Source organism: Crotalus tigris, unplaced genomic scaffold (genome assembly GCF_016545835.1).
Source record: "Crotalus tigris isolate CLP2741 ecotype Arizona unplaced genomic scaffold, ASM1654583v1 scf7180000018137.345827, whole genome shotgun sequence".
Lineage (NCBI taxonomy): Eukaryota > Metazoa > Chordata > Lepidosauria > Squamata > Viperidae > Crotalus > Crotalus tigris.
The window spans coordinates 46926-64550 of record NW_024096843.1 but is presented as its reverse complement, the minus strand read 5'-3'; the positions used below and the strand labels follow the sequence as shown (position 1 = coordinate 64550).

Below are 17625 nucleotides of genomic sequence, written 5' to 3'. Positions count from 1 at the left end.
GAAAACTCTCAAAGACAGCTATTGTAAAGCATCACTAGCACTGCTTAAAACAATATTAAAAGTGTGTATTTTAAGAAAGAAAAATAGTAGTAGTAATTTACTTAGTGCTGTTTGACCATAAAATGTATTGTTGTTTTACATATGCCTGGCTGAACAGTGTGTTTGGAGTTGTATTTAAATGGGTGAGGGATGCACTGTTCATATTTTCCTTGGGAGAAAGTTCTATAATGGGGGTGCTGTCTCTGAGAAGGCTCTGCTTATGGTCACTGTTCTATAAACCAAACCAGGGGGACCATCTGGTCTAAATGGATGATAAACATAGATGATTAGGGGACTGGAGGCTAAAACATATGACAAATGTTTGTGGGAATTGGATGTGTCTAACTTAGTGAAAAGGACTAGGGGTGGTAACATGATAGCAGAGTTCCAATATTTGATGGGCTACCACAGAGAAGGGGTCAACCTATTTTCCAAAGCATCAGAAGGCAAATAATAGATGGAAATGTAGAGGTGAGAGACAGGCAAAAGTCGTGCGCAGAAAACTGCCCCCCCAACGCTTGTGTCTTTTCTCTGTATCTATCTTCCTCCCCCCCTCCCATCACCATAGTGATGTGAAAGTGCGCAGGTCTGTGTGACCTTGCTAGTTTGATAAGGCTGGCTGGTGAACAACAAGTTTCCCTGTTTATAGCCTCTAGCTTTTACTCTTGAGGATTGGTAAAGGATTTTAGCCAATGAAATGCTATTGCCATGCAGTAACTTTTCCTATTTGTAAAACTCTATATAAACAATAAATGCTGCGTAGAGAGCGGCCATTTCTTTGCACCCTTGAATGACTAAGGACTGATTACTACAGCTGGCGCCTGAACAGGAACATTTCGTTTTGGGACTCCTACGGGAAGAAGCAGCTGCCAACATACTTACCATCGTCTGGAACAGACCCCTAAGTGCACTTTCGTCTTACGAGACCCCTCAGTAAGTATGGGCTGCAAGTTATCTCGGCCCCCGCAAAAGCAAGGACAGGCATGGAGGAACTCAGATTCCTCCTCTAACCTGGGGCAGACACAAGGGAGCTGGCAGGCGGAGATAGGAAAACAGTGTTCTTTGAATCCTGAGCATTGGACGCTTAGGCTAAAAGATAGAGCATAAATTACATCTTGAACCTTGGGCTTCAGTATAAACATCTAATAGTGTTCAGTCCCGTCAGGCAAGGAAGAAAAAAATGGACCCAAATACTTCAGAAGGGTGGCAATTAACTACCAGCCCCCTTCTGCTCGCAACTAAGTAAAATTTATTCCTCCTAAAAACATCTTTAATTGGATTTTCAGCTTCTTCTGAGGAGGCTAATTCGTTTGCTGATTAGTTAGAAACATAAATCAAAATGTACTCCCTCAGAACAAAGTGTTTTGAGCAATCGGAATGTTTTGAAACTCTGCAATCTGTTAAGTTTGTCAGACAAAAGTCTGGTTGTGTTTTGTGTTATTTGTGTGTGTGTGTGGCCACTCAGAACATTATGCTTGGGCTTGGAATGGTGAGAAAAATGGGAGATGATTAAGGGCCCTCAAAACCACTTTTTGGTTGAAATCACCTTGTCATTTTTCTCGCTTCTTGCAAGACAAGTTATATGTCCAAATAAATGTTGTTGTAACAGTATCTGTGTATATACGTTTGTCTGTGTTGTTCTGTGTTATTCCAAGACTTGGAAGAGGCTCAAAGCCCTCTCTGATAACAACAATACAAAAAGGCCTTGCTAATATATGGTTTGCCTGGAGAAAGTATGAAATGAAATAATTGTATGTGGAATGGTTTTATGCAAACAGTCAGTATGGAACTGAATGAGTTAATTTGTTGAAGTGTGTGTTAGCCTTCAAAACTCACCCATTTTCTCCCTAACTGTGAAAATAATAGTAAATATTTGTGTGAGAAGAATTTCATGGAGAACGTATGAGAGAAATTATTGAAAAATGCATATGAAGGAGATGAAACTATTTTTTGGTGGTGAGATCCCCCCCCCCCCGTCTCTTTTGGCTGGCTGCGTTGCTTAAAGAGCCAGAGACAGGAAGGAGGGGGGGGGAACTGTTCGTTTAAAAAAAATTTTTTTCCTCTGCTTGGAATTGTATCTGAAGAGGAATGAGAGGGAAGAAAGGAGAGGAGAGAGAAAAGAGTAAAGGAGGGGAGAAGGAAGTAGGAAGGTTGGAGGAAGAGGAAAGGGGAGGGGAGTGGTGAAGGAGAGGAGAGGAAGAAGAGGGAAGTAGGGAAGAGAAGAAAGGGAGAAAGAATGTAGAGAAGAAGGAGTGTGGATACGGTGAAAGGGGAAATGGGTGAGCAACACCAAAAGTCATGTGTATGTATTTATTTCATTTTGTTAAAAGTATCTGTATGTGAGTGTGGAGGGAATGTATCTTAATATCTGATAAGTATTACGGTATATGTATGGGGGAGAGTTTGGAAAAATAAAAAATTATTAGTAATCTGAGAAGAGTGGAGTGAATCTGAAACTTGACATTCACCTATGCAGTTTCGGCAAATACATTTTTTACTCAAAAGAGAAACAGTAAATGTTGGACAATATTTTTTAATATCCAACAACCAAAAGAACTAACTGAATTACTTTGTTATAGATTTATAAATGTTTAACCTATTTATATAAAATTTGTTTCCATCTGAATGGACTTTGCTTAAATTGAAGCACCAAAGATACAATTTAATTGGCTTTCAGAAAATATAAAATGATTTAGGATTGCAATAAGTCCCAGAAAAAATATAGTTGCACAAATTGATGACATCATGAATACTCAATTTGTGGACAGAATTCCACACTTTTGATTTTTTCCTACTAGTAAATTACCTGATGGAGTATTAACTGTAATAAGATTTTATTTTTTATCCAGGTGGTTGCTAAAATGCTAACCTTAGGATGCACAAGAGCTTGCCGTCCGAAAAGCAACTGATTAATTAATATTGTTTTCAAAAATAACTTATCTCTTTAATGTGCTTTAACTGACTATATAGGCTGTATTTCATATCATTTGCCTAATGATCTTTGACTTGCTTGTTTAATGACTTTTTCCTTTCCAGTCTAGCCACTACTTTCTTCCTTTCTCCCTTGCCACAAGTTATTGCTTTTTCTGATGGAGGGTGAATGAGAGGAGCAATCGCTTACAAGGATGATACCTGGAAAGTGTCCTACACTACAATGCAACTCTTATCACAATGCTCAGAATTATTTTAGCTTTTAAAACCTTTTCTCAACAGTCTTTTAACTTAATCTCTGACTCTCATTATGTGTGCCAACTTACTTTTACTTCTTCAGGTGCTTACATCACGCCCAGGACTGACCCCAATCTTATGACTTTGTTTTTAACTTTGCAGCAGCTACTCCAGAACTGAAAGCATTTATAATTTTGTTTCTCATATACACAATCACTCCTCCCTTCCTGGGTCTAATTTTTTTTTGTATGTCTTTTTTATGTGCTTTATGTGGTTTTGCCTCTAATCAACTATGACAAATGGATGTTATCCATGTTCTCTCTTTTTGGCTTCCTAGAAATGTATATTCATAAATAGGTATTTAGGAACAATTTCCCCCACCTTTACAAGGGGAAACAGCTTCACATGTTATTTTTCATCTTTTTTTGGCTGTTACAGCCCTGGGTAAACCCTCTTCCCTAAAAACTGACAATGGGCCAGCCTAATTTTCAGTGGCCTTTTTACAATTTTATACAACCTGAAATATTGTTTTTACTCATGGTCTTCTCTATAATTCCACGGGTCAAGCTATCGTGGAATGTGCTAATTGGTCTTTCAAGGACTGCCTTCACAAACAAATAAAAAAAGACGGATTATCTAGGGTACCCAATTTGTCGTGTGTAATACAACAGGTTCAAAAAGTATTATTTACATTAGACCAATTGAATATTTCCATTCCAAATTTGACTGCTTTTCAGAGACACTTTCAACAGAAAACAAGCTTGCCTCCACCTCTGGCATATTATCGGGCATTACCAGACAAAGCATGGTTGGGACCAGTCCCTCTGATCACTTGGGGCGGGGCTACGTTGCTGTGCTTGCTCCAACAGGACCTTTGCGGATTCCAGCGCGTTGTGATCACCCAGCCAGGGATGTTGTGGCACCAGTCCCTGGACCCAGTCCCAGAAATGGCAAGGGTGACTCTACAGATGGCACAGCAAGTAATCCAATCCTGACATGCCAGGCAGCCAGTGATGTGGGGAGATGTAAAGAACTTGATTCCCAAGAACCTGTGCGCTACCATTTTTGCGATTTTAACTGCAAATTTCTTATCCATCATTTGTTTATGTCTGATCGTTAACATCTGCCCTTTGACAATTGCAACTGTCATCCCATTCAAACAATCATTCGAGCAACAAATGAAGCAAAATCTAACATCACGCAAAATGACTTCTTTTGTTTATCTGTAATGTATGACATGAAAATTTACTTCCTACATGTTTAGTTTTTGTTTGCACCCCTTCTGCAGTAATTCAAAACTTCACTGACTCTGGGAAGTTACTGCTTAAAAAACCTCACTGTCATTGCATTGGCTCACCTGCTTTAAACTGCACAGCTTCAATAGAGACTTCCTTTCATTTTGGACATGCTTGGCTACTGCAAGGAGGGTTTTTTACGTGTGTTCAAGAAACTTTAAATTATATTCCTGCTAATATTAGTGAAGCGCAATGTTGCCTCAGCCAGCTGATTCCTGTTTTGCTTTCCAAACAAGTTCACATGAACCATTCTCCATGTGGTGTTACGCTAGTCAACACTTGTGACTCTGAGACAACCTTACTTTGTAGCATTGGCTATATCTTCAGTGGGCATGGCAGGACTTGCTGTTCGTGCTCACCTCAACATTAATGCTATTACATGAAACTTGGCAAAAACAATTAATACTACTTCTTCAACTATTTCAGCGATCAACCATGAACTGCAAAATTTGAGAAAAGCTATTTTGCAAAATCACGCTGCAATTGATTATTTGCTTCTGCACCAGCATTTGGGTTGTAAACGTTTTGAGGAAATGTATTGTTTCAATATTTCTGATAATTCATGAACCATCCAGCACCAGATTTATATTTTACACAATTTGGCCTCTGATTTTAAAATTGGTACCTTAGGATCTTTATGGGTGCTGTTTATGTAATGTATTCTTTCATTTTGCAATATATGTATTAGAGCTTTAAATCCCAGCAAATCCTCTCTCACATTGCCTCAGGGTCAAGTTTTGGCCCTATATTAACAACTGCAAGGATGCTCCTCTCCTGATTATAATCCTTTTATTAACCCCGCTTACGGCGATATTTCGTCTAACAAAACAAAAAGGAGTGAGATGTAGAGATGAGAGACAGGCAAAAGTCGTGTGCAGAAAACTGCCCTCCCAACGCTTGTGTCTTTTCTCTGTATCTATCTTCCTCCCCCCTGCTCACATCACCATAGTGACGTGAAAGTGCGCAGGTCTGTGTGACCTTGCCAGTTTGATAAGGCTGGCTGGTGAACAACAAGTTTCCCTGTTTATGGCCTCTAGCTTTTACTCTTGAGGATTGGTAAAGGATTTTAGCCAATGAAATGCTATTGCCATGCAGCAACTTTTCCTATTTGTAAAACTCTATATAAACAATAAATGCTGCATAGAGAGCGGCCATTTCTTTGCACCCTTGAATGACTAAGGACTGACTACTACATGGAAACTAATCAAGAAGAAAACCAGCCTAGAACTAAGGACTTGTGAAAACAACTAACCAGTGAAAAGGCTTGCCTTCAGAAGTTGTGGATGCTCCATCACTGGAGGCTTTTAAGTAGAGATTGGATATTCCATTGTCTGGAATGGTATACGTCCCGCTTCAGCAGGAGCTTGGACTAAAGACCTTAAAGGTCTCTTCCAACTGTTATTCTTTGAGAGAAGTGCTGCCAACCTCTCCCCGTCCCCTCATCTCTTCCTCGGCACAGAGAGAAGGAGGGAAGGAAGGAAGGGAGGGAAACAAGAAAGTAAGGGAAGGAAGGAAGGAGATGGGAATGAAAAAGAGGGAGGCAGGGAAGAAGGGGAGGAAGGAAAGAAAGAAGGAAAGAAAAAGAAGGAAGGAAGGAAAGGAAAGAAGAAAGAAAGGAAAGAAGGGAGGGAGGAAGGAGATTGGAATAAGAGGGAAGTCCTGCTTTAGCACTTGGCCACCAGCAACCCTGTTGCCCGTTTGCCTTCCCCTGGTGGTCTCCCATCCTATTGCTGAGGATGCTTTGGTTACAAAGCTAGGTTTCCTCGCATGGAGAGGGAGTGGGCCTCCCTCTGACCCATGCACTTTGTCCTCCTGCACCCACCACAAGTAACCTGGCCAAGGAAGAGTGAGCACAGCAGCAGCAGCATTGAGGAGGAGGTAATTGCAGCTGGGCCACCCTTGGGGAAGTGCGGTTAGGCTAGGCAGCGCTGTGGGGTCCTGTCCAGGCGTCCCGTGCACAGCCTGAGGCTCAGTGAGGCTCCTCCAGTGTACCATGCCCTGGTGCTCCCCCCCTGTCCCACCCACCCTTCCCCACCCTAGGTTGCGCCCCAGTCCTACCCAGGCCCGCACAGGTGCCCCTGACGTGAGTGACATGGAGCTGGCCACACCCACCCAGTAGCCATGCCCATGCCAGCCCCGCCCAGTAGGCCACGCCCATGCCAGCCACACCCATCCGCCCCCCCAATGGCAACCACGATGCTGATGCGGCCCTCAATGAAATTGTGTTTGACACCCCTGAACTAAATCATATCCCTGATGAATATACATTAGAGGTGACAAATAGATTTAAGGAATTAGATCTGATAGACAGAGTACCTGAAGAACTATGAACGGAGGTTCACAACATTGTACAAGAGGTAGCAATTAAAACCATCCCAAAGAAAAAGAAATGCAAGAAAGCAAAATGGATGTCTGAGGAAGCTTTGCAAATAGCTGAGGAAAGAAGGGAAGCGAAAGTCAAGGGAAAAAGGGAAAGATACACCTAACTGAATGCAGAATTCCAGAGAATAGCTAGAAGAGATAAGAATGCCCTCTTAAATGACAGTGCAAAGAAATAGAAGAAAACAATAGAATAAGGAGAACCAGAGATCTCTTCAAAAAAATTGGAGATATGAAGGGAACGTGTCATGCAAAGATGGGCATGATAAAGGATCAAAATGGCAGGACCTAACAGAGGCAGAAGAGATTAAGAAGAGGTGGCAAAATTACACAGAAGAACTATACAAGAACGAGCTTAGCGTCCCTGATAACCATGATGGGGTGGTCACCGACCTCGAGCCAGACATCCTAGAACCGTGGTGGTAAACCTATGGCACATTTGCCAACGGTGGCATGCAAAGCCCTTTCTGTGGGCATGTGCGCTATTGCCCCAGAGGGATGCAGGACCAGGCTGTTCCCCTCCCCCTCTCCATGTGCGCCTGACTAGTGGGAGCTGGAGAGGACAGGGAAACCAAATCCAGCAGTGTTCTCTCTTTCTCTTTCTGCGCTGGCAGTCTGGGACAGTGAGAGAGCAGCACAAGCAAGCTAGCAAAACAATGTGAGTTTGGACTTTGGAGAAATGGCGAGCAGGGCGAGCGAGGAAAGTAGTACGCACATATTTGGGAAGGCGAGCAAGGAGTTTGGACTTTGGAGAAATGGCGAGATAAGTGTGAATGTGTGAAGCAGAAAGAGCTTGGAGGAAACGGGGGGGAAGTGTGAATGAATGGAGCAGAAAGAATTTGGCGGAAACAGGGGGGGGGAGTGTGAATGAGCAGAGCAGAAAGAGCTTGGAGGAAAGGAGAACCAGCCTTTTATGTTAAGGCCCTGCTCGCCTTCCCAAACTCCAAACTGGGAAGGTTTGGTCTGCAATTCCCAACCTGGTCTGGGAGTCGTGGGAGCTGTAGTCTAAGACAAACCAGGAAGGTTTCCACAATTCGTTTTTTGCATTTTGGGAATATAATCACTATTCCCACAGAATAACCCTCAAAAGGAGGACAGATCTATGGCTGCTGTAGAGAAGTGAGGGGATATAAGTCACCAAAAGCAAGTGTGCAATAAATTGTACAATCATTTGATTGGCATTATGCAATGGTGCCTTCAAGATGTCTAAGATAGCTAACCTCTTTGGAAGACTGTTTAAATCCAGAGTCTATAATTAACTAAAGACATGACTTTTTTTAGTACCAGTAGTCTTCAAAAAGAATCTGTTTATTGGCCCATGGACTGTTGCTTGTGCAATTTCTTATTGCCTTCTATTTTCAAGAAGTGATAAAGGAGCAGGAACTAATTGTGTTCTATTCAAGCAGATCCAACCTGTTCATACAAAATCAAGAGTAGCACTTCCTGAGCTCAGATTTTGGCTGCATCCTTAAGAAATACATTAATCTTTTCTGCTGGAAGATCAGTACTACCACATAGTGATGGGACATGGGCAGCCCAAGAACCAAATAGGAACAGTAAATTCAAGAGTAGGTGCTTGCCAAGATTCCCAAGACCAGCAAAGGGATCAGTGTCCCATTACCTTGCACACACTGTTTAAAAAGCCAGATGCCACTTAAGCTGGCCTTATATGTACAAGTTTATGCATATTATTATTTACTTTATTGCAGAACAGGAAAGAATGATTGGGCCTGTACTGAAGGACCAATGGAGATGAATATTTTTAAAATTTAAAATTAATATCCATCTCCATTGGTCCTACGGTACAGGCCAAATTAAATTCAATACAAATGAATTATCAATAAATAAAGCACAGTAGCTTCTTATGATGAATCTACATTCTAATTTCCTATTCATTCAATTAATCCAACTTCTCTCTCTCTCTCTCTCTCACTCATCTTTTGTTCTCGTTCTCTCTCTCATCTTTTGCAAAGTGGAGCCTTCTTCTAGGCAACCTGCTGCTTACTTTGGATTGGTTTCCCTACGTGTCTAGAAAATCAGTACAGGTCCTGAAATCCAGTATTTATTTAATGAATGAATTATTTTTATTTTTATTTATATCTCGCCTATACTATTTTTACAAATAGCTCAAAGCAATGAACATATCCAACATACCTTTATCCTCCTACTTTCCTCACAACACACCTGGGAGGTGGATTGGGCTGAGAGAGAATGACTGGCCCAAAATCACCCAGCTGTTTAATCCTCTATCACAGAGCCTTTTCTGTGGGTACGCGTGGCGTGAACAGGGCGAGGAGAGAAGTAGCACAGATGTGTTTGGACTTTAGAGAAAGGGGGAGAAAGAGAGAGAGAGGAGAGAGAGAGAGAGAGAGAGAGGAAAAAGGTGACAGAGGGAGGGAGGGAGGAAGGAGATGGGAATGAAAAGGAGGGAGGCAGGGAAGGGAGGGAGGGAGAAAGGAAGGAAGGAGGGAGATTGGAATGAGAGGGAGGACCTGAGAAGGAGGGCCTGAGGGAAGTCCTGCCTTAGCATTTGGCCACCAGCAGCCCTGTGGGCCTTTTGCTATCCCCTGGTGGTCTCCCATCCTATTGCTGAGGATGCTTTGGTTACAAAGCCAGGTCTCCTTGCATGGAGAGGGAGTGGGCCTCCCTCTGACCCACGCACTTTGCCCTCCTGCACCCACCATGAGCAGCCTGGCCAAGGAAAGTGAGCACAGAAGCAGTATCCTTGAGGAGGAGGTAAACGCAGCTGGGCACCCCCTCAGGGAAGTGCAGCTAGAGTAGGCAGGGCTGTGGGGTCCTGGTGCCGTGGGAACTCAAGGGCCAGGCTGGGCGCTTCACCTCCACTGCCCAGGGCTCCAGGCAGTCCATGCCACAGTGCAGGGCCCCCTGCATTGCCTGAGGCTCAGTGAGGCTCCTCCAGTGGACCATGCCCTGGTGCTCACCCCGGTCCCACCCCCCCTCTGCCGGAGACCCTCAGATCTGCCCCAGTCTTGCCCAGGCCCACATAAGTGCCCCTGACGTAAGTGATATCAAGCTGGCCATGCCCACCCAGTAGGCCACGCCCACCCAGTGGGCCACGCCCATCCGGCACTTGACAATAAATAAGTGGGGTTTGGGTTGCAGTTTGCGCACTTGATCTACAAAAGGTTTGCCAACACTGTCCTAGAATGTGAAGTTAAATGGGCCTTAGGAAAGCTGAGCAACAACAAGGCTAGTGGAGGTGACAATATTCCAGCTGAGCTATTCAAAATCTTAAAAGACAATGCAGTAAAAGTGCTACACTCAATTTGCCAGCAAATTTGGAAAACTCAGTGGTGGCCACAGGATTGGAAAAGGTCAGTTTACATTCCAATTGCAAAGAAAGGCAATACCAAACAATGTTCAAACTATCGCACCATTGCACTCATTTCACATGCTAGTAAAGTTATGCTTAAAATCCTACAAGCTAGACTCCAGCAGTATGTGGATCGAGAACTTCCAGAACTACAGGCAGGATTTCAAAGAGGCAGAGGAACTAGAGATCAAATTGCCAACATACGCTGGATCATGGAGAAAGCTAGGGAGTTCCAGAAAAACATCTACTTCTGCTTCATTGACTATGCAAAAGCCTTTGATTGTGTGGATCACAACACATTGTGGAAAGTTCTTAAAGAGATGGGAGTACCAGACCATCTCATTTGTCTCTTGAGAAACCTATATGCGGGTCAAGAAGCAACAGTGAGAACTGGACACGGAACCACTGATTGGTTCAAAATTGGAAAAGGAGTCCAGCAAGGCTGTATACTGTCGCCCTGCCTATTTAATTTATATGCAGAGCACATCATGAGAAAGGCAGAGCTAGATGAATCAAAAGTTGGAATTAAGATTGCCGGAAGAAATATCAACAACCTAAGATATGCAGATGATACCACTCTAATGGCAGAAAGTGAAGAAGAACTAAAGAGCCTCTTGATGCGGGTGAAGAAGGAGAGTGCAAAAATTGGCTTGAAACTCAACATTAAGAAAACCAAAATCATGGCATCCGGCCCTCTCAATTCCTGGCCAATAGATGGGGAAGAAATGGAGGTAGTGACAGATTTTATCTTCCTGGGCTCCAAGATCACCTCAGATGGGGACTGTAGCCAAGAAATTAAAAGACGCTTGCTCCTGGGGAGGAAAGCTATGGCAAATCTAGACCGCATACTAAAAAGCAGAGACATCACCCTGCCAACAAAAGTGTGTATAGTCCAGGCCATGGTTTTCCCAGTTGCAATGTATGGCTGTGAAAGTTGGACCATAAGAAAGGCTGAGCGCCAAAGACTTGAGGCCTTTGAACTATGGTGCTGGAGAAGACTCCTGTGAGTCCCTTGGACTGCAAGGCATTCAAACCGGTCAGTCCTAGAAGAGATCAACCCCGACTGCTCTTTAGAAGGCCAGATCCTGAAGTTGAAACTCAAATACTTTGGCCACCTAATGAGAAGGAATGACTCACTGGAGAAGGGCCTAATGCTGGGAAAGATTGAGGGCAATAGAAGAAGGGGACGACAGAGAATGAGATGGCTGGATGGAGTCACTGAAGCAGTAGGTGTGAACTTAAATGGACTCCAGAAGATGGTAGAGGACAGGAAGACCTGGAGGAACGTTGTCCATGGGGTCGAGATGGGTCGGACACGACTTCGCAATTAACAACAACAACAAAAGAAACAAGTACCTCAACTACTGAGGAACTGGACAGCCCATTTCTTCCAGCTACAAGAGAACATAGGGCTCTCCAAAAATGAAGTTCATGAAAGTGCTTTTATAGACTGTAACTATCTCTGCTGTCTCTGAGCTAAAATATGGCATTTACTTACTGATACAATAAACTTGCTCTGTTATAAAGAATTTAATATGAAACATTCTACTTTTTAAAAGTAGAATCCGTATAATTCTGTAATTCAAGAATACAAAAATATAAGATAAATAAAATAGAATATGTAATTTTATCTCAAAGAAAAATGCCAGTATACTTACACTATTAAACTATACTTAATAATACTGTTTTCTGAATCCCTTCAAATCAGTCTTGACTCCTGGAAACTGCTCTGACAAGCCCCTGCAGCTTTCTTGGCAAGTTTTCAAAAGTGATTTGCAATTCCTTACTTTCTATGGCTGAGGGAGAGTGACTGGCTCAAGGTCATCCAGCTGGTTTTGTGCTCAAGGCAGGACTCAGTCTCCCAGTTTCCAGTTTATGCCTTAACCACCAGACCAAACTAGTTCTCAAAATCAAATTTGTTAAATGCCCAAAATTTGGGAGAAACTAGTGACCATAGACCATAGAAAGAATGAGTTATCTTACCTTTAAATATGTATACAATTGATCGGGGTAATCTTTTAATTTTCGGAAATCTGATTCAAGTTGGAAAGAATTCACAGGGACTGGAGGTACGGAAAATTTAGACACAGAAGAAATAATGCAATTTTCTGTCTTAGCTTGTTTTTTTATAGCACAAGGCTGAAGTGATGCTTTTTCTTTCACAGTGTTTGTGGTAACAGATCTAAAAATATTAAGACAGAGAATTTCTGTTTGGATAAATATTTTGCATTAGGAAATATATACAATTACCTGTTTCAGAGTACAGGGTACCATGTCCTGATGCAACTGCACCTCTGGAGACATTTTCTGTGAATAGAAATATAATTTCTCTACCCATTGAATCTGGAGCCTATTATCAAACACTGTACACTTACTAGGATTATACATATATGGATATATATATACATATACATATACATATACATATACATATACATATACATATACATATACATATACATATATATATATATATATATATATATATATATATATATATATATATATATATATTGTTGTTGTTGTTGTTAACTGCGAATTCGTGTCCGATCCATCGCGACCCCATGGACAACGTTCCTCCAGGTCTTCCTGTCCTCTACCATCTTCTGGAGTCCATTTAAATATATATATATATATCAAATAGCTAAAAAAGCACGAGCACCAGGAAAATTACAAAACTATAAAAGTTTTAATTTGATAAAACACCAAGCTTTCGTTGGCGACTGCCAACATCGTCAGGGTACATTCTAGTCAATGGGGGAGTTCATTTATAGGTGAGACGCTGTTTGCGCCCAACTCTTAGATCTCGTCACGGGTCCTAGCCGACCAATCCGCATTTTGGTCGTAGCCTCCGTGTCACTAATTGCTTTTTCCTTACTTTTCTTACTTGTGTGTGTGTTACTACCCATTCCCCCCTCCTCGTATGTCTGTAGACTAGGGGGATTCTTCACCTTCCTTTGATCAAACGTATGTTCCACATCCCTAAACTGTTTTCTCTTCTGGCCCCCCTCCCTGGGGTACTCCATCTCAGTGAACTTTCTCCCACCTTCCCCCCCTCCATGTCCGTCATTCACATTCCTGTTGTCATCCTCCTTGCCGTGGAGCTTTGTTCTGTGTCTCGCCTTGACCCCCGCTCTCCAGTGCCTCCCCCTCATCAGCACATTTGTCAAACTCACATACACACACACACACACAGAGACACACACACACACAGATATACATGCATAATCAAAAGTACATTAGAATCTCTGAAAGAATGAAAATGTTAAATTATCACTTGTGTAGCAAATTATGCAAATTTCTTTATGCAATTAAGCTTAATAAATGCTAAAACTGTTAGGTATGTAAATAAGTAGTTGAAACATTGAATTAGATCCTTAAACTCATGTATAATTCTAAAGGGTTACAAAAAGTAGTAAGAAAATCAAATATGCTTTTGGCACAAATTCATGCATAGGATATTTATTTTAAAAAGCCTTTGAACACAACAAAATTGATAATATTCTATTCTAAAAAATATAAGCTTACTCGGTCAACAAAGCATCACCAATTTCTTCTATTTTCAGCAGCTTTGCTTTGAGAGTACCAGATGGAGAAGAGAAATCTTCATTTTGATTCTTTATAGATATTAATTCCTGTGTTTCATTTGGGTTATCAAAAACAGACTGAATAGGTTCAGATTCTCTGGTGGATATCAGATTTGGACTTAGCACATCATTACTAATTTCCTCAATGTTTATTCTTCTTAGAGGTTTCTAAATAAACAAAAACAACCAAGCAATGAATTAACATAGAGACATACTTTTACATATAATGAACATTTCTAAAGAATAACTATATCTGTTTTAATGAAAACAAAGAATATTTTGTCTATCTCTTCCAGTGAAATAATCCAGGGTTGCATCCTATCTATCTGTCAGACCCCCAAACCCCTCTTTTTTCCTCTGTTCTTTTGGGGCTTGCCATTCTGTTGGAGGGAGGGGGTGCATGAGGGATTATGTTGGTAACTTTCACTTTCCTCTTTGTCTGGCCTCCTCCTTTTGAGTATGGAATGCGTCTCCTTATCTAGGAGACTGCTGCAAGGAAATGAAAGCTGGAGAAGATGCGCGCACCTGTGGATTGGCTGGAGTTCAAACGGACATTATGACTTCGGTGGGAGGGGGCATATTGCTGGCTTTAATTATATCATTCACATGGGCTTTTCTTCAGATCTCGCCTTACACTCCCTACTATCACTAGTCCCTAATAAAAGTTCCTTTTGAGACAATGCCTGTTTCAAGAGTTCTGCTTCTTTGGGTGATTAGTTGAAGTGGGTCCTGATAGAAGGTGAGATCTGCATAGTACTCAACCTGGAGAAGTAAACTGCTCTACCGGGGGAGTTGCGACCAAATTTTTGATGGAGGAGTTCCAGGCAGCGCAATGAGCTGAAGACTTCCTCAGCCTTGAAGCCAGCGAAAGCCTCTCCAGGGACCTGGAAGTGGCTGGACCATCTGGTGAAGAAGATGGAGTCAGATGGTCATTCGGAGTTGGAAAAAAGGAAGGCTGGGAGGAGAAAGCCCCGAAAGTCACCTTAATCGGGGGGGGGGGGGAGTTAGAAAAAACCCAAGAAGAAGCCAGAGCCTACCCCCCTCCCCAGACAAAGATGCAGAGAAAGAAAAACCCAAACCGGGATCTATGGAAGCTATAATGGAGTATGTGAAGAAAACCCTCAATGACTTTAAAATGCAAATGAAAGGGGGCCATGAATCCAAAGAAGAGTCGGAGGAGGAAGAATCTGAAGAGGGAGAGTCAGAGATTCAAGAGGCAGTGGCTGTCGGAGCCCAAGGCGCAGCACAAGTCCGAGGGCACCTACTACAAGCCGCCAGGGCCAGACCCCCCAGCCAGAAGTGAAGCCGATCTCAACTGGGCAAAGTTCAATGGAGACCCCAAAAGGCTGGGGTATTTCCTGGCACAGGTGTTCACCTACATGCAAATCTATGGGAGAACCCTGCCCACGGATGTGGAGCAGGTATGTGTAGTTACTTTGGTGCTGGAAGGGGCAGCGGCCGATTGGATGGTGACTCTTTACAACTGCAATGCCCCCGAGCTGAGAAACTTCAACCATTTTATGGCTGCGCTCCATAGGCATTTTCAGGATTGGCTGACAGACAAGAAAGCCTGGGAGTGCATAAAGACTGTGAAGCAAGGAAGAAGATCCGCCGCTGAATATACTGAAGAATTCAGAGAACTGGCCAGTCGCCTTTGGTGGCAAGAGGAGATCCTGGTGAGCTGTACTGTGGAGGCCGTGGAGCTCTCTTGGAACAGCAGTCTGGTAGGTCGAGCTCTGGTCCCACGATGATGAGGACCCACTGGTGAGTGGGCCAATTGACCTCATAACAGTGCCCCTAGAACTGTCCATTCCTGGCACTAGAAAGACAGTAAAACTAGCTGCCCTTTTGGACTCAGGGTGTACCCGATGCATGGTGAGCCCAGAACTGGTGGGGAAGATGGGAATACCCCTCAGGAAATTAAAGACTCCCATTACGTTTTGCCAGCTGGATGGATTCGTTGCAGGAGGGGTGCCTGCTAGTTTTGCCACCAGACTCTTACGCATAGACCTGGGGAATCACATAGAGACTTTGGCTTTCATTGTGGCTCCTGGAATGGAGTGGCCGTTAGTCCTGGGACTGGCGTGGCTAAAGAAATGGAATCCTGTGGTTAATTGTAGGGAGGGGCAATTCAAATTTGCAGATAAAGAAGCCCTTCTCATAGCTAAAGAAACTGGTGGGAGATGTGGATTACATCATGAATTTGCCTTCGCCCTCAATGAATCAGAGTTGCAAAGCCTTCCAATGGAATATCGAGATTTAGCTGAGGCGTTCAGTGAGCAGAAGGCAGATGAACTCCCCCATCACTGCTCCACAGACTGTGCTACTGAAATCATCTCAGGAGAGAAACTACCAAAACCAAAAATGTACTCAATGGCTCCTAGAGAACTGAATGAACTGGAAATGTTTATAAGGAAAAATTTACAAAAGGGTTTTATTGAACCAGCTAAACCTCGAGTAGCTGCCCCAGTCCTGTTTAGGGAAAAGAAAGATGGATCTCTTCGTCTTTGCATAGATTATAGAAGTCTCAACACTGTGTGTGTAGAAAACATGTACCCCCTACCTTTAATGAAGGACATGTTAGCACACCTGTCAAAAGGGGAAATCTTCTCAAAACTGGACCTGAGGGAAGTTTACTACCGCATAAGGATTAGAAAGGAAAATTAATGGGCTTTTAACTGCCCGTTAGGATGTTTCCAATTCAAAGTACTCCCATTTGGACTGCAGGGGGTGCCTGCCATCTTTATGCAATTGATAAATGATGTGTTGAAGGAGCACCTGTATAAAGGGGGTCTGGTCTACCTGGATGATATCCTCATCTACACTGAAATGAAAGATGAATACATTAAATTGGTCAGAACTGTTTTGAAAAAATTACGCTCTGCAAAACTGTTCGCCAAGTTATCTAAGTGTGAATTCCACAAAGAGCATATTGATTACCTGGGGTATCGCATATCCCATGAGGGGATAGAGATGGATCCAGGAAAGGTGAAGGCGGTGCTGGATAATGCTGACACCATCAATCTCATCAGAAAGTTAGAAAGCTACATATAATATACCTATATACAACTATGCATTTCTAGTCTCTATCTCAGTTTATCTCTTTACTGTGACCTCCATTTTTTTCCTCCATTTATAAAATTTATTCCATATTTGATAAAATTCTGTTTCTTCCTGATTTTTTAATCTTTTAGTTATCCTATCTAGTTCTGCGCAATACATAATTTTCTTTATTGTAATTAATGTACAATATGGACTGAAATGTCAGTCAAAGACGATTTACCATGTTCAATGTTTTTAATCCTTTCTTTTCTTTGTACTTAATAAAAATTTAAAAAAAGAAAGTTAGAAAGCTGAATACAAATAACTGCAATTTCACTCCTTTAAATAATTATACTTTTATGTCTGATTTTTCAGTGACTTGAATATAACATTAAAATGGTAGTTTATCATTATTTGAATGTGCAAAAGTACAATGAGATAAAGAACAGCAGTATAGAGAATGAATTAGAATTCTACTTTTTTGTGTTGCCCAATTCCTGACTTGAGGGGTCCTTGGTTCACTCTGAGCTTAGTTGTGTTCTTGAAGATTTTCATTTTGGGCAATGAAACATCTGCAAGAAAACAACAACACTCAGAGAGCACCAAGGACCCCTCATTTCAACCCTGACAAATATTCTCCTTTATTAATTCCTGAGTTGTCAACATGTGAAGACTAGCATGGATGAAGGGATAGATGGGGAACTCATCAAATTTGCAGACGACACCAAGCTGGCAGGAATAGCCAACACTCCAGAAGACAGGCTTCAGATACAGAAGGATC

At 42.3% G+C, this 17625-nt stretch overlaps 1 protein-coding gene across 2 annotated transcripts in view; it reads right to left on the bottom strand.

Moving 5' to 3' along the window:
* Positions 1 to 17625, bottom strand: part of RPAP3 (RNA polymerase II associated protein 3) — a 64800-nt gene that overhangs the window by 13055 nt on the left and 34120 nt on the right. For both annotated transcript variants that reach the window (XM_039348336.1, XM_039348337.1), the window contains exons 10-11: positions 13744 to 13970; positions 12199 to 12397 (exon numbers count right to left, since the gene is read on the bottom strand). In XM_039348336.1, coding sequence (XP_039204270.1) covers positions 12199 to 12397; positions 13744 to 13970 — 426 coding nt within the window. The remainder of the gene's footprint in view (positions 1 to 12198; positions 12398 to 13743; positions 13971 to 17625) is intronic.